The 26,204-nt window shown below is 50.3% G+C and overlaps 1 pseudogene and 1 gene segment (V, D, J or C); both read left to right on the plus strand.

Moving 5' to 3' along the window:
• Positions 1-9,796: 9,796 nt before the first annotated feature.
• On the plus strand, positions 9,797-10,755 carry LOC114018751. The segment is given in 2 exon segments: positions 9,797-9,930; positions 10,322-10,755. Coding segments are annotated over 2 exon segments (462 nt in total).
• Positions 10,756-17,602: 6,847 nt separating this feature from the next.
• LOC122462628 lies at positions 17,603-20,412 on the plus strand (annotated as a pseudogene).
• The last annotated feature ends 5,792 nt before the right edge of the window (positions 20,413-26,204 follow it).

Consider the following 26,204-nt stretch of genomic DNA (forward strand, 5'->3'; position numbering starts at 1 on the left):
CCGACCAAAGAGATCTTAGCCATTAACAATTATTTTTGAGAACTCTCACAGGACAGGAGAGATCCCAGAGGACTGGAAGAGGGCAAGTGATACCTATCAATAAAAAGTGGAATAAGAGCAACCCAGGAATTATAAACCACTAAACTTAACTTCTGTGCCCGGAGAGAATGGAGCAAATAATCAATTTGCAAGCACCTAGAAGATAAGGTGACAACTAACAGTCAACATGGATTTGTAAAGAACAAATCACGTCAAACCCACCTCATATCCTCCTTTGACAGGATAACAAGAGGAGGGGATGGGGGCGGGGATGGGAACAATAGATGTGGTACATCTCATCTTTAGTCAGACATTTCATACAGTCTCAGATCGCCTTCTCGTCAGCAAACCAGGGAAATATAGACTGGTGATCCTATTATAAGGTAGGTGCACAACTCGTTAGAAAATGTTCTCAGACAGTAGTTATCAATGATTCATAGTCAAGCTGGAAGGGAATATCAAGTGGGGTCCCACAGGTATCTGTCCTGGGTCCACTTCTATTCAATAGCCCCATAAATGACTTGGATAATGGCAGAGAGAGTACATTATAAAGTTTTCAGATTATACCAATCTGGGAGGGGTTGCAAGCACTTCAGAGACCAGGATTAGAATTCAACATGAGCTTGACAAACCAGAGACACGGTCTGAAATACATAGGCTGCCTCCACACTCACTGTCTGTGTAGCTAAACCCGACAAGAAAAGGCTCTGGCAGGGGGAGGTAGCAGTAAATTCCTTCCCGACCCCAAATATCAGCCAGCTGGACCTTGAGCCTGTGGGAAAGACCCACCAGCCAGACACCTGGGAAAGAGTTCTCTGTAGTCACTCAGAGCCCTCCCCACCTAGTGTCCCATCACTGGCCATTGGGGATATTTGCTACCAGCAGTTGTCGATGTCCCTACAATGGCATGTGGCCATCTCGTCATTCCACCACCCACCATCAATGTATCAAGCTCAGTCTTGAACCCAGTTGGGTTCCCCCCCCCCCCCGCCTTTTTAGTATTAATTCTGACTGAGATTTAATTTTAAAAAGCCACCTAAAGGCATTTAGATGCCTGGTTTATATTAGGAAGAAAGGCAGTTATGGAAATCTTAACCTAAGTAAACTGGAAACCTACCCCTATTGTTACCTCCTCTTCCCTCTCTCCTACCCCTTTGTTTGCTGCCTGGCTTTAAAGTCTTTTTGAACTACCTCATACAAATTAAGTAGGGCTACTGCTTTTTTAAGAGCCAGAGAACATTTTTAAACAGCCATTTTTAGCCGCTTGGCCCCAGCCAGCTGACCCAAACCAGCAGTGGGTTTATCCCTGTGTAGACAAATCCCAACAGAGTGAGAAACACAGATCCTGTTGAACATAAGAGCTGCCATTATGGTTCGGACCACGGTCTGCATTGCCCAGTATCCTGTCTGACAATGGCCTATACCAGAGCTTCAGGGGGAGTGTACGTAACAGGGCAATTCTGCAGTGCTTCATCCCTGTCTTCCACTCCCAGCTTCAGGTAGTCAGAGGTTTAGGGTCAACCCAAGCATGGGGTTGCATCCCTGAGTGTTTCAGCTAATAGCTATTGATGGACTTATCCATGAATTTATCCATTTTTCACCAAGTTATAGTTTTGGCTATCAAACCATCCCATGGAAATGAGTTCCACAGGTTAGCTGTGCATTGCATGAAAAAGTATTTCCTCTTCTTTGGTATGAAACCCGCTGCTTATTAATTTCATCTTCAGTGCAATGGAATTTGCCAGCGTATCTCCTTTCTGGTCTTTTGAAAATCTCAACTACTGCTAAAATTGGTGCTTAAAAAGGTATGTACTTGTCTGTCTTGTCTCTTTAGGGTAGGATTTTTCAAAGGGGCCAAAGGGAGTTAGGCATCCAGTCCAATTACGGGATTTGGGCACCTAGCTACCTAAGGCTTCTTTGCAAACCCTAACCTTAAATTTTCAGGGGGAGAATTTCAAAGGCCCAAAGTGCATTGAAATTAAAAATCCATGTGAACTGGCTGCTTAGCTCCCATTCATGCCTTTGACAAGGCTCCCTAAACTCCTCACCGCAGGTTCTTCCGAGGGGTGCACACAGCACTTTACACAACGGGGTCTCTGTTATTTTTACAATAGTGCCTATGGCCCCACACCAAAACAATCTCATGCTCTTCCCCCTCCAAATCTTTTGTTACTCCTCAAGTAACTTGACTTCGTACTTCATCATTCCATTTTCCCTGCAGCACATGAGAACAGCAGGGAATTTAGTTCTGGTGGGAATTTAGTTCACAAGGAAGTCCAGGCAACAGGGAATTAGACTGGGTCTTTCAAAGGGACTTAGGGAATGCAACACACAGACTGCCGTGAATTTTAGAGAGAGGGACCTTTTGAAAATCCATTCTTAAACCTAAACCATACAGAGATCTAAGCATATGGGGCTTGATTTCTAAAGAACACCAATGTATCGCACATTGATTGGTCTGTAATGTGCACCAGAAGGCTCTGCACATGTTCTGTAGCGCACTTTAACATAGTACTATCCTCCATGAATTTATCTAGTTCTTCTTTGAAGTCTATAACAAGGTTCAAAAAGAGCTAGATAAATTCATGGAGTCTAGGTCCATCAATGGCTATTAGCCAGGATGGGCAGGAATGGTGTCCCTAGCCGCTGTTTTCCAGAAGCTGGGAATGGACGACAGGGGTTGGAAGACAGGATACTGGGCTAGATGGACCTTTGGTCTGACCTATTGTGGCCATACTTGTGTTCTTACTGTTTCAGACAGAAATCAACCCCCTGCAGAGCACATTACTCCACCCTGTAGACAAAGCTCCTAGTTAAATTTACTCCTACGAGTAGTCCCATTTAAATTAATAAGATTGCGCATGTGAGTAAAGTGCAGCACATTCCTAAATCTCTGCAGGACGGAGAGGGAGGATGGTCCAGTGGTTAGAACTCACCTGGAATTTGGGAGAATTTGCTTCAACTCCCCGCTCCGGTAGCGAGTTCCTGTGTGACCTTGAGCAGGTCACTGTAGCTCAGTGCATAGGTGGGGAAACTGAGGCAGGCAGTAGGAATGATACCTCCCATTTCAAAGACGCGCATGCATCACAGACTGTGAGGTGATCAGAGTCCACAGTGATGGGGCCATACAAGTAGTGGAGAGAGAAATTTGTGGCGGACCTCGCTCCCTGGGCCGGACTGCATGGACCTCTCTGAGTTGATCATGCAAGTGCCCAGCCTTACTCCGTCTGAGTGTCTGGTTTTATACATTGCATAGGGAGGCTGCGCCACCCTCCAAATGAAGAGGGAGCCCCTTTACCCTGTTAAAAGGCAGGGACTGGCCCCCAGTGGATGCTCTTTGCAGCAGTCGCTGTGTTCTGCTACCGCAGGGGTCTTGAGAAGAATAGCCATGAACTGTGGGTTCAGTTTTCTCCTCTCCCAGGGAGGTGAATTTCACTGGGACAGGGAAAGGGGGGAAAGCAGAACTAGTCACAAGAATCCTCACCCTGCTTCTTTCTCCACAGGGGTAAAGGCCCAAACCCAGCTGGTCCAGGCTGGTGCAGAGGGGAAGAAGCCGGGGGAGTCTGTGAAGGGGTCCTGTAAAGTCTCTGGTTGTACATTCACTAGCTATGCAATCACCTGGGCTCAACAGTTCCCCGGGAACGGGCTGTTTGATACCAGCTGGATTAGCAGGGACACAGGGGCACCAACCTGCAGGGAGAACTTTCAGGGGAAAGTCACCCAGACTCTGGAGAAATCGCTCAGCACAGCCCTTCTGCAAGCGGGCAGCCTGAGGGCTGAAGGCACCGCAGTGTATTATTGGGCCAGACACACACACAGAGAAACCGCATTCGGGGTCGTTCTGTAAAGGGAACTGGATGAGATGTACGGCCAGTGCGATGGCAGGAAGCAGGGGGTTCTGCCCGCAGGGGAGCAGTGCTAAGGGCGACGCTGAAGAGCACAAGACAGAGCCATGGAACAGGGTCTGGGTGCTGGGAAATACAAACACAGTCGCTGCTTGTATCGCCACCGCGCCCAGCAGCCCCAGAGACGAACGAGGAGCCTTGTGCTCAGCGCTGCCCCAAGCCCGCCCCCGGAGTGGGGAAAACACTGCAGGGGGGTGCGATGAGGGATTTTCAGTTTCTTGTACCTTGCCAGTGATGAATACAAAGAGCCCAGGGGCCAGGGTTTAATACACTGGTTAACAACCCACGGGACAGACACCGCAGATGCTGAACAGAAACACGTCCAGAGGGCGGCAGCAGCCTTCCACAAACGCTTTAAAACACGGACTCTTTTCGGAGGGGCAACGGGAGTGAGCGGGGAGCTTTGATGGCACCAGCTTCTGCTGGAGAAAAGCGGTCGGGTGCACAGAGCGGCGCTGAAGAAGCTGGAAAGCTGGTCTCTCTCGCCAGCAGCAGCTGGTCCAGGGACAGGGATCGCCCACCGATGTCCTGGGAGCCACACGGCTACAGCAGCGCTGCGAACAATTCACCCTTTATCCGCCTCCGCTCTGCGCTGCGGCGCGTATCCTCAGCGCTGCGGATCCCACGGCCCAGGTGGCTGCTCTCCTCCTGCTGCACCCGGGAGGCAGCGCTGCCGCTCCGGACCCCGAGGCAAAGGGTTCCCACGAACTTTCTCCCGTTACCTGGGTCATTCCGAGCCATCGCAGGAGAAGTAGGGGGCAGCCAATGAAATTGAAAAGGGCAGCGGGTATTGACATGACACACCATGTAATTAAACTGTGGAATCCATTCTCAAGACAAGTCATCAGGGCCAAGAATTCAAGAATGTTCAGAAAAGGACTGGATATTTACATGGGTATAATATTCAGTGTTATAATACAATTGAAAGGGTCATTAAATCTCAAGCATCAAGGTTTAAGCCAGTCTCTATTCTAGATCAGGGGGAGATGTGCGGGGCAGACTGGCCCACTTCCGCCTCCAGAGTTCTTACATCTTCCTCTGAAGCGTATTATTGACCATTGCCAGAGAAAAGGTAACAGCCTAGATGCACCTTAGATCTGACAAGTCTGGGACGTAGGTCTCCCAACACCCTCTGGGGTCTGCACACCTCACAAGCAAAGCTCATTTATCAAAGCCTCTGAGCAACCCACTCCGGAGAGCCCATGCTGCGAAACGCATCTCAGAAGGAGCGCTTCAGACCCCTCCATTCCCACTCACACGGACTGAATTTTGACCCTTGCAGAACTGAGCCTTTTAACGCACTTGTGGGACAAACAATTGCAGCCACTTAGCTCCTACCTGCCCCAATGCTGTCTACTGCAGCCGGTGCCGGTGGGCAGAGAAAGCCAGATCCACAGCTAGTGTCAATCAGCCCAGCTTTCCTGGAACCAGCGGGCCAGGCGCTCAGACGATGTCAACAGGTGTGACTTCACTGAAGTCAATGGGCCAGATCCCCTTCAGCCGAAATCAGCGCTGCCAGAGCTCTTTTGAAGTCCATGGGGCAGTGGTCAATCAGCAGAACTGGAATCTTGCCACTTTCACGCAATTGAAATACTTTTCTCAGCCTGATCTTGTGTTTCAAAATTTCTATCCTACAGCCCGGCTCAGTCGTGTGCTGACCAGTCTCCTGTTCCACATTCAGAAGCTGCCGCTGGCAGGGAAAGAGGAAGATTGCGCAAGAATTACCCAGCAGTTTGTACAGCAGCCTAGTCTCTCTGGGTTTGTAGCACTGTGCAGAGGTGGGCAAATACCCAGAGAAACGGCCTAGAGCTGGACTGATTAAAGCACTAGAAAAGCTCTGGCTATCAGTGCTCTGGGTGCAAAGAAAAACAATTGGTCATTTCCCAGGATCCTCTGCTTGTGTGTCAGATGAGAAGCCCACAGTACAAGGAAAATCTGAATTCTAAATTCTCTCCCTTTTGAATGAATATTAAATCCTCTGTGGAACACCATCCCCACGGCCTCCACCTTCACACAGAGAAACCCAAATGATACAAATTAAACTAACTAGAATTATTTCATAAAGCTGTTGGATCTCCTTGAAATTCCACCTGTCTACTAGTCGTTGGGCTGTTGGATTTGGAGTCAGGAGACAACGATTTTTTCCCAGCCTCTGTCACTCACCTGTTGCTGGGCCACTCCCTTCCATGACCTGTGCCTCTATTTCTCCCTGCCCCTCTTTCCTTATTTACAGTGGGATTTTCAAAGCCCAGTAAAAGATTGGGATTCTCAATTCTTATTCATTTGGGCAACCACGTCCCTTAGGAGGCTTTGAAAAAAATTTCAGCCTGGTAAGAGCTTTGTGCAAAGGACGGTCTCACAGGGCTGAGGCCTGACACTCGGCTGGGTCCTCTTGGTGTTATTGCAACACAACCAATATTAGCCTGAAACCTTTTCTATCAGTGACACAACAAGTGGAATTCCACCATTCTGAGCTCAAGCTTAAGTTCACTTTTTCTAGCTAGACAATTATATAGACCCCATCAACCCAATATCACAACACCTCAAATACCAATTTATCTTTATATCCTTGAACCCCTGTGACGTGATATCTCCTTTTTACAGGTGGAAACCTGCAGCACTAGGGCCCAGATTTTTCAAGCCATCTCCATATTTGATCATGAGATTCAGGCTCCTAAATCTATTAGACATTGAACCGCTGAATAAAGCGATGACTGACACCTTGAAAACTCTCAGCTTAAACCCCTTGAACTCTCTGGTCTATAGATGCCTCAAGAATCAGAAAGGCACCTTGTGGGATGTTCAGAATCAGATGAGTGCCTAACTCCCATAGATTTCGGTAGAAGTTAGGTTCCTTCCTGATCTTAAAAATCTGACTAGCTACTTATCTGCTTCTTCATTTGCCTCAATATTTTTAATAACCGGGCCCCAATAAGTAAAGGCTGGGATTGGGAGATGCCCTGAGATTTAGGTGTCCAAATCGCACTAAAAACAACAAAATGAAATCGGTGTTCCTAACTCCTTTAGGTTCCTTTCTTAGTGTCAGAGATTTAAGGGCACAGTCTGAGCTCCTGCAGGACACAGGCTAGAGGATGTTTACCAGTTTGAGACTCTCAGCCTGTCTGATTCTATGCTAACAATTGACTTCCCATTGCAAATTATACCTGTGCCATAAACTTTCACCCATATCACTACACTGATGTTAACCCTTTGGGGTTGAAGTGCCAGTCTCTGTGTGGATTCCTTTCAGCCTGGTGTTCTATTTCAAGCTTCAGTTTGTAAAGGTGTGAATGAAACAAATTCAATCATTTTCCTGCAAGCGTACATGTAAACCAGTCCTCAGTCCAGTGCTTTAACCACAGCCCCGTCCAGTTGCTCTTTATACACCACAAACAAACCATGCAAATTCACGGAGGAAGCCATTTGTTTAAAGCCAAGGCAGCTAGAGACACTTTCCAAACTACACCCCTTTCTGGGTCTAGTTCTCTTCATTAATCATCATGCTCTTCTTATGGAGATCTCTTCTCTTCCTCTCTGCTCTCTCAGGTGTGTTCCGGTTCCCTAGAGTTATATCAATAAACAGTTATGTTATATATTGTACTATGCACTGGGGACATTACTGGTATCTTCTGTGTTCCCAGGTGTCCGGTGTGATGTGGAGCTGGTGGAGTCCGGCGGTGGATTCAGAAACTCAGGAGAGTCCCTAAAACTTTCTTGCAAAGCCTCCAGGTTCACTTTCAGCAGCTATTGAATGGACTGGGTGTGTCAGGCTCCGGGGAAAGGGCTGCAGTGGGCAGCCAGCATTAGGCAGGATGGGGGAGATAGCTACTATACAGATTCGGTCAGAGGGCGAAGACACTGCCGGGTATTACTGTGAGAGAGACACATACAGTGAGAAGAAATCCAAGCACAGCCATGCAAAAACCCCTGGGACAGCACAGAGAAAGGCTGTCACTCGCTCACCATTAAGAATGAGATTTTTCCAATCTGCCTAAAGAAGTTATCGGGGGTTCTCAAACTTCATTGCAACGCAACCCCCTTCTAACAACAAAAATTGGTCCTCCCTCCTGGGAAGTGTAAAGCCTCAGTCAACCCGATCCCAGCTACCCCAGGCAGGGAGGCCAAAGGTCTTCAACCCTATGCAGGGGGCCTGTAATCTGAACCCTGCGGCTCAGGGATGAAGCTGAAGCCTGAGCACCCCCAGCACAAGGTTGCGGGGCTCAGCCTCTGGCTTCAGCCCTGGGATTTGGACCCATGCTCCAGCAAGTCTAACGACAGCCCTGGCAACCCCATTAAAATGAGGTTGCAACCCACTTTGGGGTCCTGAACCACAGTTTGTGAACCGCTGACTTATATGCACAGTTTGCAATTCCAGATCACATGGTGGCTTTGAAATTCTTAACCTAAGTGGCCAGCTACAAGACAAGTTGGCATTCTTGGTAACACTTGACATTGCTTAGTTTTTCTGTACATTCATAGAATGAACACAGACATTCCTACGTACTTAATACATTGAAGAGAACTCCTGGGATTCATACAAGTGAGGGCCGGGTCAGGAGGTCACAAGCATCTAGTGTTACCTCCTGTTTGTATATAACACAGACATATAACATCTATCACCTGTTCACTGAATGTTCACATCAAACCTTCTCATTGCTACCATAAGGAGGAGGGATGTGAAGTCAAGCTTCCAGATAACAGTAGCGAAAGGCACTTCAGAGAGAGAAATTTCTTATGAATAGGACGACGGATGGATTTTTTGCAGTACAGTGAAAAATCTCTGGAGGAAGTTATAAAACCAAATCAGCTTTCAAGAAGCCCCCCTACCCCATGGTTTACAGGAGACAAAAATAACCAAGTTACATAAAACTAAAGGAAGAACAGGGGGAAATCGTTTCTGTGTTTACCAAAGGGACAGACCCACATGGGGGCAGCAAAGAGTCATAATAGCTTTAAAAGAGTTTCTTCCCAAAGACTGAACCTGAGAATAATCACAAGGAATTATTGTCCGCAGCACCGAGGGCTGGAATTTTCAAAGTCAGGGTTTGCCCACCCACATCCCTTTCAAATCAATGGGAATTGAGCATCCAGTGCTGAAGGGCCCATGTTTGGTCCATCCACCTGCAAACAGTCAGGGCACACCCTGACCGTTGTGAGGAGCAACACATTGCTCCGTCCAAGGACGAGGATCAGATATGAACCCTGGGAACTTGATTAAAGGACAGTAATCGTGGGAAGCTTCCTTGGCTTGGCCTTAAGGCCTGAGAATTAAGAATGTAGTAGATAGAAGCTGAAAAACAAGAATATTAATCAATGTCATGCATTCCTTTGCGGTGAAAGTAGGTAATGTGCAGGGGGGAGAAATAGAATAAAGGAGAAGGTGGAAAGCTGACAGGCAGCAGCCCATTTCAGCTGACCAGCTTGCTTGCTTGAATAAATCTGTGTTCTGTCTCATCATTGAACCGCCACACAGTGCTCTTTAGAGGTTTTGGAAATCACAGCTCACAAACATATTTCACCAGTGAAGAGGGCTGGTCTTGATACATTCATTGATTCTGGGTTATTTTGGTTTCCTATCCATTGGGTGTTACACTTTGGTAACCCACTATTAGGCACCTTAACACACGAGTTTACCAATTATTTGTCAGCTCACACTGAAGTCCCCCCTGACGTCAAAGTGACTTTAGTGTTTTCCTGGATTGGGGCCCAAATTGTGTTAACATGCTCTAGAGTCCTCCAGGACTGTGTCCCTCTAAACTCTCAGGTCATTTATTTGTAAGGGCGAGTGAAGCTGAGGGTTAGTCAAATGATGGAGCAACGCCCACATGCAAATGAAGTAGGAAAACTGACTGATAAAGGGGAGCAAGGGGCCCTCACCGAAGAGCCGCCAGCAGAGGAAGGGTTACTGCTTCGCAGCCCGCCAGGTTGTTGTGGAGACTGAAAATGATCTGTCTGGGGTTCTTCTTCTTTTTAGCAGCTTTCCCAGGTAAGTGGATGAACCTACAGGTGTCTGGTTAGGACGGCTGGGCTAGGCAAGGGAAGATGGTTTTAAAGCTAAGAAGTAGCAGTGGGATTCAGGGATTCTGGATTCAAAATCCGACCTCTGAACAAATCACAGTGTGGAATTTTAAAGCCCCCTAGTGGATTTGGATACCCAATTTTCATTCATCTTGAATGGAAAGTAGGTGTCCAAATCCCTTAAACAGGGGGATAACTTTACTTCCCTACTTCACAGGAGGGTGGTGTGGATGAATTCATTATTACATACAAGCAGATCAGAAGCGGTTGTGAGGAGGGCAACAGAAGGACTTGGAGAAACCTGGGGAGAGGAGGAAAACAATGGCATTAACTGGGTTTTTATTGTTGTTTGTTGACAGGTGTCAGCTCCCAGATCCAGCTGACCCAGTCTGGGGCAGAAATCAAGAAGCCTGGAGAGTCTGTGAAGGTGACATGTAAAACCTCCGGCTACACCTTTACCAGCTATTACATTAGCTGGGTACGGCAGGCTCCTGGGAAAGGACTGGAGTGGATAGGATACATCTATCCCAGTAGCGGTAGCACTGGCTATGCCCAGGCCTTCCAGGGGCGATTCACCATCACCAGGGACACCTCCATAAGCACGGCCTATCTACAGCTGAGCAGCCTGAGAACCGATGACACAGCCACGTATTACTGCGCTCGGGACACAGTGACACAAACCACACCTACAACAATTCAAAAACCCTCAGTGAGAGAGCCCAAGTCTCTGACGAACACTGCAGCCTTTAGTCCTTCCAGAGAGCATTTGCCTGTGTAAACAGACAGGGGGTAATTCCTCCTCAAACATCTTAGGCTCCTAACTCACTTAAACCACACTGTAAGTAGATTTTTCTTCTGTTTCCTTAGTGGTTTCTCAAAATGTGGATTCGGCTCCTGTGACACAGTCACCTGTCACAGCAGCAAAACAGTCCTGGGGTAATGTCCGCAGCACCGGGCTATGGGGTCTTTGGGGAGGGGTCTTTCAATCTCTCCTGTTCATGCTGGTCTACAATGACTAAATTAATACTCATTTGGTCTGAAAGAGAATGGGATGCACTGCAGGAGTCTGTACCCCAAATGTCAATCTACGCTTGACAGTCGAAGATGTGGGCTCAAGTCCCAGCTCCCACATCAGGCAGAGAGGAAGAAAATGATCCTGGCTCTACCATGTCCTAGGCAAGTGCTCTAACCACTAGATTAAAAGCTAAGAGAAGCACCAACAACTCCTTCTCTGGCATAAGTGGTTGTGGGGAAGTGGGAGTTAAGTAACAGCTTAGTCACCTAACTCCAGGAGAGGGCCATGAATCCCAACTGGGGTGAGGCACCTAACCCTCTTTCACTGATGGGACTTAGGACCCAACCCCTCCTCAGCATTTCCTAGTGGGTAGCTCAGACAGCTCCCCACTCAGTGCGTTTTCTTTTGCAGATTCCCCTTATCAAGCCCCTAAATCTCCTCTACACATGCATCCTTACCTCTAGGGCAGCCCCACCTGCCCAGATGGAGAGTTACAGGAGACTTTTCCGCTCACATCTCTCTGGTGGCCATTTCTCAGCAGCAAGTGTCTCAGCCAGTGTCTTCTCCAGCTTCTCCCACTAGGCCTCCTGCGTCTCAACCCAAGCCCCACAGCTGTTCAGTCTCATTCCAGGGGGCAGCTCTGAACCAAAGGTCCTTCCCCATCCTGCTCAGCTTCACTTCAGCTCCTCTTCTTATGAGTGTAGAGGGCCCCTTAGCTCCTCCCCCTGGGAGCCCAAGTGCCATTTAAACTAGCCTTCCACCCTCCATGGCCTTCTAGCTCACTCCCTGGTCCTCACAAACCCTACCTCAGGGCTCCATCTCACTCTACCCCCCCCCCCCCCAGGAGTTCACCCCATTCCCATAGCACTGCTTTCTGACCACAACCTGTCCCCAAAAGAACTAAACCTTCCTCCAGTACCTCTGCTTAGATCCCCTCCCTCTAGGCCCCTACAGAGCTCCCAGCTCTATTGAAGCAATGCTCTCACTCACCACAAAAGCCGGGCTCAGCCTTTCTAATGAAGCCCCATTATACCCAGCTGGGGTCACTAATGAGCTCCTATGTTCCCAGCTCATCAGTGAGGCTGAGGAATAGCTGCAAAGTCATGGGCCAGGCAGATCCCAGCTTGCCTCAAAAGGCCAATCAGCCTGTGACATCTGCCTCCATGTTTAATAGGGCTGGAGGTGCCTAACTCAGGGGATTGGATTGCACAAGCTGGCAGGGTCTTAAAGTTAGGTAGTCCAAGCTTCAGCCACACTCTCCTTTGTGTTCCAAGGCCCTAAAGGGGCAGGTAGGAACTTACGTGGATTTTCACAGGATTGATCCCATGGCCCTGAGTGATTTAGGCACACAGGACCCATTGCAAGTCAAATCTCACCATGAACTTTCACCCAAACCCTTTCATTGATTTTCATAGAATCATAGAATATCAGGGATGGAAGGGAGCTCAGAAGGTCATCTAGTCCAACCCCCTGCTCAAAGCAGGACCAATCCCCAGTTTTTGCCCCAGATCCCTAAATGGCCCCCTCAAGGATTGAACTCACAACCCTGGGTTTAGCAGACCAATGCTCGAACAACTGAGCTATCCCTCCCCAATCTTTATGATTTCAGTACCCATCTGGGTGTGGATCCCACATTCCCAATTCAAAGTGTGTCCTGCTTCAATCTTATTGCACTTTTGGAAGGTGTGAATTCAACAGAGGAGGTCGTTATTTCACTGTAAATTTGTGAGAAGACCAGCCCTGGCCCCAGGGCTTTAACCACAAGCCCATCTGGTCCCTCTGTGTGCTTGAATCAAAATACTGTAAATTCAGCCTTCTGCTTAAAGCCTGGGCTCCTAAAGACATTTTACAAATTACCTCCCCTCTTTCTGTAGCCAAGAATCTATTTCTTTTCATCCATCACCATTATCAGGAGCTCCTTCTCTGGATTTCTTCTTTTCCTCCCAGCTCCCTGGGGGGTGTTGTTCTTCCACAGAAATATTTCCAGAAATCGAGTTAGAATGTACTTATTGTAGGTATGCCTTGGGTCCATTGCTTGCATGTTTTTGTGTTTGCAGATGTCTAATGCGATGTAGGGCTGGCAAAGGACTCAGAAAAAACCAGGAGACTCCTGAACAGTCTCCTGCAAAGACTCTGCGTTCATTTTCATTGGCTACTGGATGAAACGGGTACCTCGGGCTCCAGGGAACGGGCTGCAGTCCTTAGCTGACATTAAGTAGGATTCAAGTGAAACGTACTATGCAGACTCAGTCAAAGGACAATTCACCATCTCCAGGGAGAATCCCAACTCCCTGCTCTGTTTGCAAATGAGCAGATTGAAGCCACCGCCCTGTATTACTGGGCCAGAGACACAATGAGACTAAATCAGCCCAGGAGCAGACAAAATTCCCAGACAAAAACTCGCTCGGTGCTGCACCGGAGAAGTTTTCACTGGCTAACGTTAAGAATAAGATCTCCACGCTCCCTGTGGGAGTTCAACGCACACTTTGAGTTTCCAACTCCATTAATTGGCTTTGAAACTTCGCCTAGGTGGCCAGCTGCTAGGCAAGTTCTCATTGTTGGCTATGGCTATAATTGCTTTCTTTGGCTGTTCATTCAGACAGCAGAGAGCAAGACGTCTGTCCATACAGAACAAACTGAACAGGGCTTCTTCGAGTCCCACGCTCCAAACTGAGAAATGAACATCTTGTCCGATCCCCTGCACCACACCTCTTCCGTGGGTTCAGGTAAAACCTCCTTCCTCTGCTGCTGTGACAGGGATGTCTCTGGGATCCTGAGCTGCCAGATTACAGTGGTGACAGACACAAACAAGAGGGAGAGGGAAAGAGAAAGGGAGAGAGATTTTCCACGGTTTAAGATAAATCCCCAGAGTCACTTTCAAAATCTAAATCAGCATTTAAAGAAAAAAAAAACGACGGATATTTTCTGGCTGACAAGACACAAAACACTCTCCAACATTAAATAAAAGCGAAAGCAAGGTCCGGGGCAGCAAAATGTCCTGTGTAAGAACGGGGAGAAATAGTTCATAAAAAGTGAACACGGAAACACTCAAGAGGATTTTCTCCTCTGATACATAAGGCCGGGATTTTCAAAGCCAGGATTTGGTCACAAAGCAAAGCTGTGAAAAGATTGGAAAGCAAGTACCTGGCATTCCTAGGGGGTTGTGGAAATCACAGCTCACCTACACATTTCAGCAAAGAAGGGTGCTCATGTTCATAGCTTCAGTTAGTGCATATTTTTTTTTCATATCCACAGGTTATTTCAGCCTAGTAACCCAATGTCAAGCATCTTAACATTTGGGCTTCCCGTTTATCTCTAAACTTACACTGAAATCCCATTGAGATCAGCATCTTTCATGCTTTCCTGAATGGGGGCATGAATTCCATTGCAATGGCCTCACGATTTCCCATGATTCTGTCACTCCGGGTTCTGAGGTCGTTTATTTGCCAAGCTCGGCGCAGCTGCGCTTTATTCAAATGCCTTGGCAATGACCACATGCAAATGAAGTCGGGAAACTTCCTGATAAAGGAGAGAGACTGAGCCTCACAGGAAATCTGCCGGGGCAGCCAGACAGTTCACAGTGGTTGCACCACACAAGGCGGTTGGGTAGAATTAAAATGGCATGTCTGGGGTTCCTTGTCCTTTGGCAGCCTTCTCCGGTAAGTGGAGTAAACTGACAAGCAGTGAGTTAGGACAGCAAGTGTAGCAAGGGATGGTTTTCTGGTTCAGATAGAATTATTGAGTGCCAGTCTTCTGTGTTTGAACCCTGCATCTTTCACATGTGACTTGAAACCAGTCATGGAATGTGAAAAGTTACCTAAGGGGTCTGGGTGCTAAATTCCTGTTGGTTTTACTGGGAGTTAGGTGTCAATATCCCTTAGGCATTTGGAAAATCCCAGGCTGAATCTCTGTGTGACTCAGTTTCCTGTCGGTAAAATGGGGTAACAGCACATCCTTACCTCAGCAGGGTGATGTGGGGATAAATTCATATATACCCCAGGAGCTCAGATAATTCTACGGTGGGGGGAGCAATAGAAGGATAAATCCTTCTATGGGAAGAGAAGGGGGAAAAGAGAGAGAAATTAATCATATTTTTCTTCCTTATTGTTACTCCTTTTCAGGTGTCAGGTCCCAGATCCAGCTGAACTGACTCTGGGGCAGAAATCAAGAAGCCTGGAGAGTCTGTGAAGGTGACATGTAAAACCTCCGGCTACACCTTTACCAGCTATGGCATGAACTGGGCACGGCAGGCGCCCTGGAAAGGACTGGAGTGGATAGGATACATCTATCCTGGTAGCGGTAGCACTGGCTATGCCCAGGCCTTCCAGGGGCGATTCACCATCACCAGGGACACCTCCATAAGCACGGCCTATCTACAGCTGGGCAGCCTGAGAACCGATGACATAGCCAAGTATTACTGTGCTCGGGACACAGTGACAAACCACATCTGGACCAATTCAAAAACCCGCCAGTGAGAGAACCCGGGTCTCCTGCGAACACTGCAGCCCTCAGCCACCCTGGATAACGGTTACCCCTGTGAACAGACTCTGGGTAATTATCCCTTAGTGACTTGGGATCAATGAAAGTTAATGGGATTTAGATCTTTAAGTGCCTAAATCACTTTTCAAGCTAGGACTCTGTTCCTGGGACATAGTCAACAGTAACCGGAGGAGAAGGGGACCAGAACAATCACAGCCCTGGGAGAAGCTGGGTGTCCCAGGAAGCGTGTGTCTGCCACAGGATCAGACCCGTTACCGGGGCGTTGACCCCCTGCCTTCGCCCACAGCTCCCGGGAGGGAAGGGAGCCCCGGCTATTAGACCCTGTTAGCGAACCTCGCTGGGAGTGAGAGGAGACTAAGCACCCCCCCCCCCCAAAAACAGGCTCCTTTAACTCCGTCTGTGAGAGGAGAGCAAGCCCTGGGGAGAGGGGGCTACCCAGGGAGTGCGAAGGAGGAAGGGCAGAAGGGGCGGGTGGGCGGCGAGGTCTATGGGCCCGTGGTGCCTGGGCACCAGGAATATTCCTGGCCCGGGGCCCGGCTCCAGCAATGTCTGAGGCCGGGTCTCTCCCTCGGCCCCAACTTCTGCCCCCGGGCGCTCCCCGGCGGATGATTTAAAATGGCCCCGGGGCCCCCGCCCACCACCGGCAGCGCAGCGGAGCTGAGCGGGGTCCTGCCTGCTCACTCCACGTGGCTGCCGGCCCCGCCCTGCGGCCCCTGGGTGGGGTGGGTCGAGTCTGTGTCCTTGCGCGCTGCTCCCACCCAAGCGCCCCTGCAGCCAATAGGAAACCCGGCTCGTCCTGCCGAGGAGCCCCAGATAAGCGCTGCACCCCCCACCCCCTCCCAGAGCCTGCACCCCCACCCCTTTCCCGCACACCCCCTCCCACCCCCAAACTCCCTCCCAGAGCCTTCACCCCCCAGCCCAGCCCAGAACCTTCACCCAAACTCCCTCCCAGAGCCTGCCCCTTCCTGCACCCCAGACCACCTCCCCCCACCCAAACTCCCTCCCAGAGCTTTAGACAGGTGGGTGGTGGAGTTTGTGGGGGGCGGGGTTGGGGGGGCAGGCTCTGGGCCTTCTGAGCACCACCAAAATGTCTACAAACCTGCCGCCCGCCTCCCCTGAGAAGAGGGGTGCTTAAAGAAGACCAGGTCCCTGTGTGCTGCCCCAGCGAAGAGAGGCAGCCCCGAGAAAGGTCGCACTGACTTTGGGCTCACAGGCCGGGGCTTCCCTTCTTCAGGAGAACACGGACACGTCAGAGGAAAAAGACTTTGATTTCACTGAGCCCTGAAAACATATGGGGTCAGTGGGACTCAGAGCCACTGAAGGGAAATCCGAGTGAAATAAACACCCGGGCACTTTTAATAGATCTGCTCCATCTCCGTCTTTATGTTCCCCACCCCTTCTGTAGGGGGCAGGTCGTCTTGTTTTACCAGTGAGTACCTGAGAATGGTCCCTAACTCCCTTAACAAATAGTCCCCGAGTGGCTAAGTGTTTTCCCCATGAGAAGAGGATACACAATCTCGCCCAGTGAAAGGACATCGGAGGCGAGGAGACAGGAGCCGTCACTGAAATGTCCTATTTCTCAGAGCAGCCAGTGCCCAGAATTGTCAATGGAGATGAAGGGAATTAGGTGCCAAAATCCCAATGAAACCAAAGGGGATTTCGGTGTGGGGTTTTCATAACATCCAGCTGCCTCCGCAGTACAAGTCCTGTTTTCCTCTGCCCCTCTGGAAATCACAGCCAGTGTCTGCCTGCGAATGACTCTTTGGGGCTGAGATTTGAAACCCAAAATACCGTTTCGATCAAGGGGACCCAGCTACACTAATCTGCTCAGCAGCTCTCAAAAATCCCGGTCTCTTTAAACATCAGTTATACAGCTGTGCGGTCACGCCGTGGGGGTCTGTCTCACACACCCTAACGGCGTCCAGGGCCCCATTATGCCGGGTGCCGCACTTCGCCCTGGGGACAGGCAGTCCCAGCACTGAAAAGTTCACAATCCAAATACACCAGGCAGACACCAGCAGAGGCTCAGAGAGTTGATGTTACACCCCAAGGTGAACCAACAGGTCCACTGGAAACGCCGGGAGGAGAACCCAGGGCTGTTCTTTCAATCCCTTGTTTACAGATCATGCCTGAGGCCTCCTTGGCCCACGGATATTGTACAAGTATGAGATTTTCGGGAGGGTTTCTGTAGTGTGTGTGTGTGTGTGTGATTGTAATAGTTGTATCAATACACTCCCTAGACTGGACACAGGTATAGCTGCTGAAATGTTTCTTATACTGGGATTTTGCATTCTCCTTTCCCACCCAAGAACAGCCACACGAGCTGAAGGAACTTTATACTGATTCATAGACTCAGATTTCAAGGCCAGAAGGGAAGATCTTCATAATTTACTTTGCCCTCCTGTGTAACACTGGTATGTCTGTGTCCATATTAGGGGAGGAGTCTGTTCTACCCCCTGAATTATACCTTTATAGTTCCAGTGGTACACCTTTTGTGTGTAGACAAGTGCTGAGAGTCTCAAAGCTGTCTAGGGGATTTAGACTCCAAGGGATAAATATTCAAAGGCACAAATGGCACTTAGACACTAACTCAGTTGTAAATCAATGTGATTTTGATGCCCAAGCATTTCTACCTTTGAAATAGCCACCTCAAGTCCCCATCGATTTGGAAGGGAACTGGGTATCCAAATCCCTTGGACAGCTCAGGAAAGTTCAGCCTCTACATCTGTTTTGTGTTTCCCTTTAAATGCTAATTCTTTTCCTTGAATCCCATTTTGAATATTTTACCTAAATAAACTGCAGCTCACAATAGAATCGGGGCCTTCTCCTGATGTGCTACTGCAAGAGATTTAATTAAAAATAGATTCGGATGAGTTCTGAGAACCAGAAGAATGGCAGATGCCAGATCCAAGCACAGTTCATGCATTCTGATTCCCGTTCAGCTCCTTGGAGCCTTTGAGGCGTCTTTGATGTTGAATATGCAAATAAAGTAATTATACTCCCTGTTTAAAGTTTGCAATGGGAGAAAATTACCATCGAAAGGAGTCACCTTGCTTTGCCAGGTGGAGGGTGTTGTAGAAAGAACCATTAAATATTTGCTACATTTTCTGTTCCTGCTGGCAGCCTTCCCGGGTAAGTGAATTTCAGAGAGATCTGGGGTGTGCAGGAGAAAGAAGAGTCAACAAGAAGGGTACTCAGACTCATGCGTTCTTCTCCCTTATCTGCAGGTGTCTGGTCCCAGATCCAACGGGTCCAGTTTGGTGCTGAGATTAAAAAGCCTGGAGCGTCAGAGAAGCTGTCCTGTAAACCATCTGGGTACAGTTTCACTAGCCACTTGCTGTCTTGGATTCAACAGGATTAACCCAAATAATGGAGGAATTGGCTATGCCTACAAATATAAAGGGCGATTCACCCTCTCCAGAGACAACTCCATCAGCACAGCCTATGTAGAGATCAGTGGGCTCAGAAGTGAAGACACCACCATGTATTACCATGAGAGCAGCACAGCAAAAGGAAACCCAGTCAGAGTCATGGAAAAACGGTCTGCAGAGGAAACCACAATCTCCTGAGCACATGGGAGCCCTTGGGGCAGCTGGAAACTGGAGTCTGTATTCTATTTATACGACTCATTGCACCCTGTAACTGGAAATGTATCTGCACACCCCAAAAGTGAAACACAAGCACCGGGGTGTCCTACAAAAAAGTGACTTAACAGGGACTGATTTATAGAACGCACCAGGCATCCATTGTGACAGATTTATGTTATTAATTTGCCTGGAGCATTAGGTGATTAGGCTGAGGCCCCAGGATCGTTAGGAGAGGAAATGAAGGAGCACACCAAGTGACTACGTTTTAAAGCTTTATTAATAAAATAAAGTAAAACAACAGCGGAGAGTGATGGGTGCTTTTTATGTTACTTAGAAAAAGGAAGAAAGTGTTAGTGCCCCAAGCCCTAGCCCCCTTTTATACTTACACACGCACTACCTGAGGCTGGCCAAGCCCGGGTGAAATGTAAGAAGAAGAGGGGGAAGGGTGGACGGGAGTTTTGTTCTGTGCACAGGCTGCCCAGAGTTCGCTGTTGATCTGTGACCCGCCCTGGCTTTTGGGAGGATTTTTAAGACCTGGGTTTTTGGGGGGGCCTTCTGTTGAGGGACTTCTGTCCCCCATGCTTTTTGTACCAGTTCAAACCCGCTTTTCGCCACTTTTTAAAAACACACCGGCTTTAGGGATGCGAGACGGTTATTTTTTCCTTGCTGACCTTTGCTGTTTTACTTCTTTTTGGAGCCCCTACAGTTTTGTTTAGATGATTTTTTTTTTTTTTTTTTACAGCTCGATGGGGCTTGAATTCAGGCCCCCGTCTTTCTTGGCAGGCAGCCGAGAGGCGGTTGTGTGCTGTGGCCTTGAGCTGGAGTCAGCGTCTTATCTTTGGACCTAGCTGGAGCGTTGAGTTAACCCATTTCTTTTTTCCTTTCTCCCTCTACAGCCTCTCATAACTGCAAAGGAACCTGTTACTTTACCCTTACACCTTTAATCCTTCTCAAAATGCCTTGTGATGCCTGCGACAGCGTTAGCGACGTACAATGCTGATTTGCTGTTCCAGGGGTCCCCCTGAGGGAGGGGGCCATTGGGTTGTGGCATTCCCCCCCCCGAACCACGAATTAACATTGTGTTGTGAGGAGTCGCCACTAAGGTTTTTACCCTCCCTCTGACACAGTGGCGAGGGTGACTGTTGTTTTTTTACATAAGAAGCAATATATTACAAACACAATTGTTATGGTGGCAACAATTGCATCCAGCGGCCAGTAGTGGCTTTGGGCTTTATTAGTAACATAGCATAACACTTTCTCCGGGTGGCATAGATGCCCCATCCAGGTGGCTGTGACAATGGCAGCTTTTTCAGATGAAATGCGCATCGCAACACTGCGAAGGAGGAGGCATTTGTCTGGAACACAATTCATTGTTCCCGGCTGTGCGTCAAGGGAAGGAAAACACTGGGCGTAATTTATGAAAAATTAAACACAATATAATTAGAAACATTAACACTGCTTTGAATAACACAGGAGCCTTTAGTCCCTCCAGCGAGCGTTTGCCCATCTAAACAGACAGGCGGTTATTCCTCCCCAAACGTCTTCGGCTCCTATCTTACTTAAACGTCACTGTCAGTAGATTTTTCTCCTCTCCAAAGTCAATTCTCAAAATATGAATTAGGCTCCTGTGACACAATCGCCTGTCACAGCAGCAAAACGGTCCTGGGTGAACGCCCTGAGCACAAGGCTACGGGGTATTTGGGGAGGGGTCTTTCAATCTCTCCTGTTCGTGCTGTTCCACCGTGACTTAATTAATACTTATGTGGTCTGAAAGAGAAAGGGATGTGCTGGGGGTGTCTGTACCCCAAATGTCACCCTGCCCTTGACAGTGCAAGACCGGGGCTCAAGTCCCTGCTCCCGGATCAGGCAGAGGGGCAGGAAATGATCCTGGCTCTGCCATGTCCGAGGCAAGTGCTCTAACCACTAGGCTAAAGGCTAAGGGAAGCACCAACAAATCCTTCTCCGGCACTAGGGAGTTTGGGCGTGTTTTTGAATGTAAATACCTGGGACTAACTCCAGGACAGGGCTGTGAACCCAGCTGGAGATAGGCACCTAACTCCCTTTAACAGGTGGTACTTAGGACCCAACCCCTCCTCAGCATTTCCGAAGGGGTAGGACTGGCAGCTCTCCACTCATTGTGCTGGCTTTTGCAAATCCCTGTATCAAGCACCTAACGCTCCTCTACACATAGATCATTTCAGTGTAGCCGGTCACTGCTGCGAACGCGGCTTCCCTCCCGATGCGATGGGAACCTTCCCTCTCCAGCGGATGGCCCAGACCAATGGATCCCTGGCACACGACCCCTCTCCAGACACTGACTCCCCTGACCAGAGGTGGAAAGGGGCTCCAGAGCTGAGTCCCCCCAGTCCCCAGTATCCCCTCACAATAGCCAGGCCCTCAGTTCCCATGCGAGGAAATACAGTCACTGCAGGGAGCTGTTCATTCCTCCCAGGGTCCGAAAGTGTCAGGAGGACCCCAGCGCCCTGTGCCCGGCGCTGCACAGACACACAGGACGGGACACTCTGACTCCCGCACCCGGAGCCCGAGGGCGAGTCAATCCGATCACTGACAGCAGGAGCGTGTGTCTCTTATAAAGCGGGGCATGCAAATGAGGGAGACAGTTTCCTCTTTAAATCTCTGCCTCCCTCTGCCCAGGATCCACCCGGAGACACAATCCGCAGCCCCCTGGGTCTGTGCAGTCACCAGCCAGTCCCCTGAGAACTTTCCCCTCCAGCACCCGGGAAAATGGGATTTTTGCTCCTTGTCATTGTTGCTGTAGCAGCTTTGGAAGGTATTTTCCTCCTCTGAAGACCTGGCAGAGTTAGAAGAATATTGTGTTCTCGCTGTTTTTATACCGACATTAATGGCCTGTCTTTATTCCCAGGTGTCCGGTCCCAGATGCTGGTGGAGTCCGGAGGGGGTGTGAAAAAGCCCGGAGACTCTCTCCGCCTCTCCTGCAAAGCCTCCGGCTTCACCTTGAGCATCTACGCTATGAGCTGGGTCCGCCAGGCTCCCGGGAAGGGACTGGAGTGGATCGCCAGGATTTACAGCTCTAGCATATACTACAGTGACTCGGTAAAAGGGCGATTCACCATCTCCAGGGATGACTCCAAGAGTGAGCTGTATCTGCAAATGACCGACCTGAAGCCCGAGGACACCGCCCGCTATTACTGTGCGAGACACACAGTGACACCAAACCGGTTTGTGATCATACAAAAACCCAGGCTGCGGAATCGCCCTTCTCCCGGCGGCCGCGCGGGGGCAGCAGTGACACCCCTCCTCCCCGCTTCGGGCTCGGGCAGGAGACCCGGCACCCGGGGAAACGGAGCACAAACCTCCCGTCAGTTTTAACCCTTCCGTTCCCGAGCACTGTGTCTCCCCTTCCTGCCCAGAGCACCTCTGGGTGCACAGATCCCCCACTTCATCTGTGAACTCCAATCCGGAGTGAGTCCTGTTCTGAGTCGCTCTCCCCTCGCAGACCCGGTACTTTGGCTCCCGCGGGGCCAGTCTCGGTGTCAGACTCATAGGTCAGCGTCTGTCAGTGTAAAGGGGACAAGCGCGTTGGGGTTTGCATCGGACCCAACGGGTGGAGAGAATTGCTCTAGGGGCCAAATCCTCCGCCAGTGTAAAGACACCGCAACTGCTTTCACTCGACTCAAGTTACTCCTGATTTACACCAGGGAGGCTCTGGCCCTTTCAGCAAACTGGGATGTTTATCCCATTAATGCAGCGGAAGGTCATTAGCTCGTTATAACAGAAGTGAGGCCCCCAGGGCCAGTGCAAGGATATTTTGCGCCCTGGGCGAAACTTCCACATTGCGACCCTCCTCCCCCTCCACTGTGCTGCCCCCCCCCCCGCCCCAACCTCTAAAAACTAGTAAACGTAGCATTATAAACAGCCTGTCAGAATGGGTAACGGCTCTTGTAATCCTTCTTTTTTACCTTTAAGGCTTTTCAGTTCTTTGCCATTGCCTCTGATGGTGTCCCATTCAAAGTTTTACTACTGTGCAAAGCTAAACAACTGAGCCTTGCATTGCATCACCAGCCAAGTTAGCCGGGTGACAAATCCCCCTTGCCCCAAAGGGCCATTATCCCCTGGAGACTAATTTCTACTTCAAGTCTGTAAAGCAGACTTTTAAGGTAAATACACAATATTACCCATGCACACATCTCACAGAGATTCTCACTCTTGGCAACTTACCAGCCTTGTGTAGATCCCTTCTACGTTCCTCTTTGTGGGTCAGTGCCCTGTAAGACACTTGTGGGATGCAGTGAGTTTGTCAGGCCTGCGATGACAGCTGTTTGTGAAGATTGGGGGCCCTTTGCCAAGGGGAGCTGGTGTCACAGTGGGCTTGGGGTGGCTGACAGTATGGGGCAGGGCACTGAGGCTGGTGGGGCAGGTAACACTCACTGGGCTGGGGGGCACGCGGTGCCGGGATAGGGCAGGGGCAGGTACCTGTCAGTCTCCAGCACTCGGACCGCGCCAGGGCCAGCAGCCTCTTCACCTCGGAGTCTCCTCCGCTTGCCCGGGCGCCACTCCTCCTCTCAGGCTCCCCGGCCACAGCCGCCCAGGAGGACGCAGGCGGGGGGTGCTGCCGCGGAGGAGACGCAAGGGGCTGGGCTTGGCTGGGGCCCCGCACCTGCCGGCTGAGAGAAGCAGGAACCAGGCACCACTCAGGAGGAGCCAGGTGGCCCGAGCCCAGGGCACCTACGCTCCCCGCCTGCCCCTGCTGCTGCGGAGGCTGCTGGTGCCCTGGGCTTGGGCCGCCTGGCTCCCACCGAGCGGTGCCCGGTTCCTGCTACTCTCGGCATGCAGATGTGGGGCCCCACCCGAGCCCGGCCCCTTGCGTCTCCTCTGAGGCAGTGCCCCTCTCCCGTGTCCTCCAGGCGGCCGTGGTGGCAGCGGCTGGGGAGCCTGAGAGGAGGGGTGGCCCCTGGGCAAGTGGGGGAGACTCTGAGGTGAAGAGGCTGCTGGCCCTGGCGTGGCCCGAGCGCCGGAGACTGACAGGTACCTGCCCCTAAGCAATAGTGTAAAAAAAAAAAATTGGGGCACCCCTTTTTGGGGTCCCCAAATCTGGGCACCCTAGGCGGCCGCCTAGTTCACCGAGTGGTTACACCAGCCCTGGAGGCCCCTCACCGGGGCGTCTCCGCCCTTCACACACGGTTATTGCCTTTATCCCCCCAATGCTGCCGGGAGGCAGGGGAACGATCACAGCCCCTGGTTCGGGGCGGGGGACTGAGGCAGAGAGATGGAGGCCGGGGTGTGGAAATGGGCCATTCAGGGTCCGGGCGGGGCTGGGGGGCAGAGATCACCCGGCGCCGGAATAAACCCCGCTCCGCTGCGCCGGGGGATGTGGCGCCACTGGGACTTTCTAAAGCGGCTCCTGGGTTGTTTTCACCAACTGCCCTGTGGAAATCCCAGCCTGGACCCTGCGCTGGTGTCAGTGGGTGGAGCTGAGACATCCCAACCCCCAGTAAAGTGCCACCATGTCACAGAGTCACCATGGAGATAAAAGACCCAGACCCTCCACCCTTGATGACATCACTCAGCCCAGCGCTGGCCCGCAGGGCATTGGGGACAGTCACGTGGCCAAGGGCTGGGGACAGGAACACGGTGGGATTTCATGGGGTCATTCAGGGGGAGGCGGCTGCTGAGGGAGAAGCAGAGGCCAGAGGGTGGGGGCCGGGGGGCACTAGGGTCACAGAACGCAGCTGCCACTGAATGAGATTTGGCTCCGGCCTCCCCAAAGTCTTGTGTGACATTCCCATCCCGCATTAGCTGTCAGCCAATTGTCACTGTCAGGTCTCCCATGGCTACAAAATGCTGAACCTGCTTCCCCTTGTCCTCAGAGAGTTTCTCAGATTCTGGTCCTGCTGCCAAATACTCTTGTCCCCCACAGTCTAACCCAAAGGCAATGAGGAATAAGGGAAGCTTTTCCCTGACCCAAGAACACACTGTGTCTGGCCAGGGAAGGATGTCTTGGGATTTGAGATCATTTTACTTCTCCCTTAGGTAAAAGCGCAGACGTGATCCCCCAGCCCAGGTGCCTCACAACACAGGATAAGGGGCCCGCTGAGGCCTCTTCTTCAAGACTGAGGGTAAAGCAAAGGGCAGGAGCTTGTGTCTTATAAGGAAGGGGATATACAGATAGGTCGAGAAATTTCCTGTTTAAATCTGTCCCTCTCTCTGCCCATCCAGCACCTGGAGACACAGTCCACAGCCCACTGGGTCTGTGCAGTGACCGGCCAATCCCCTGAGAAATTTCCCCTCCAGCAGCGGGGAAAATGAGACTTTGGCTCCATTCGGTTTTCATTCTAGCAGCTTTGGAAGGTAGTCTCCGCTCTTAAATACATTGCAGAGAAAGGGGAGATATTGTATCCTTGTTCTCAGCACCATTTCTAAACGTGTCCTTATTCCCAGGTGCCCGGTCCCACGTCCAGCTGCTGGAGTCCAGAGGGGATGTGAAAAAGTTTGAAGACCCTCTCTGCCTCTCCTGCAAAGCCTCCGGGTTCACCTTCAGTGATTATGAAATGAATTGGGTCCGTCAGGCTCCTGGAAAGGGCCTGGAGTGGGTTGCCCACATTCAAGTCACCTCTACGTAGGACGCTGATTCCGTCAAAGGTTGATTCACCATCTCCAGAGACAATCCCAGCAACATGGTTTATTTGCAAATGAGCAATTTGAAGACTGAGGACACCGCCCGGTATTGCTGTGCAAGGCGCACAGTGAACCAAAACCTACAAATGATCATACAGAAACACCAGCTGTGGATTCCCCCTTATCCCATGGGCTGCAGAGGGCTGCAGATGATAAACAATACCCCACTGGGCACAGGAATAGGAAGGGTCACCCGGCATGAGTAAAGTCAGGTTTTATCTATATAATTCCCAGACAATATTCCATCTTGTTGCCCATCGCTCCATAGTGGGTGTGATCTCTGATCAAGTATCAGACAATGTATTAAACTAAAGAGAGACCCTCCCAGCCTTTGCTCGATTTTTCTGGCCACCCACCCGAACCCAGCGCTCCACACACCTCCCCAGGCCCCACACACTCCCTGCTTCCTGGCTTAAACCCCTTCAGGTCAATCCAGTGTATACAAAGCTGACAGCTCCCACTTCCTGGTTAAATACTGACAGT

The sequence above is a fragment of the Chelonia mydas genome, chromosome 13, assembly GCF_015237465.2.
Source record: "Chelonia mydas isolate rCheMyd1 chromosome 13, rCheMyd1.pri.v2, whole genome shotgun sequence".
Lineage (NCBI taxonomy): Eukaryota > Metazoa > Chordata > Testudines > Cheloniidae > Chelonia > Chelonia mydas.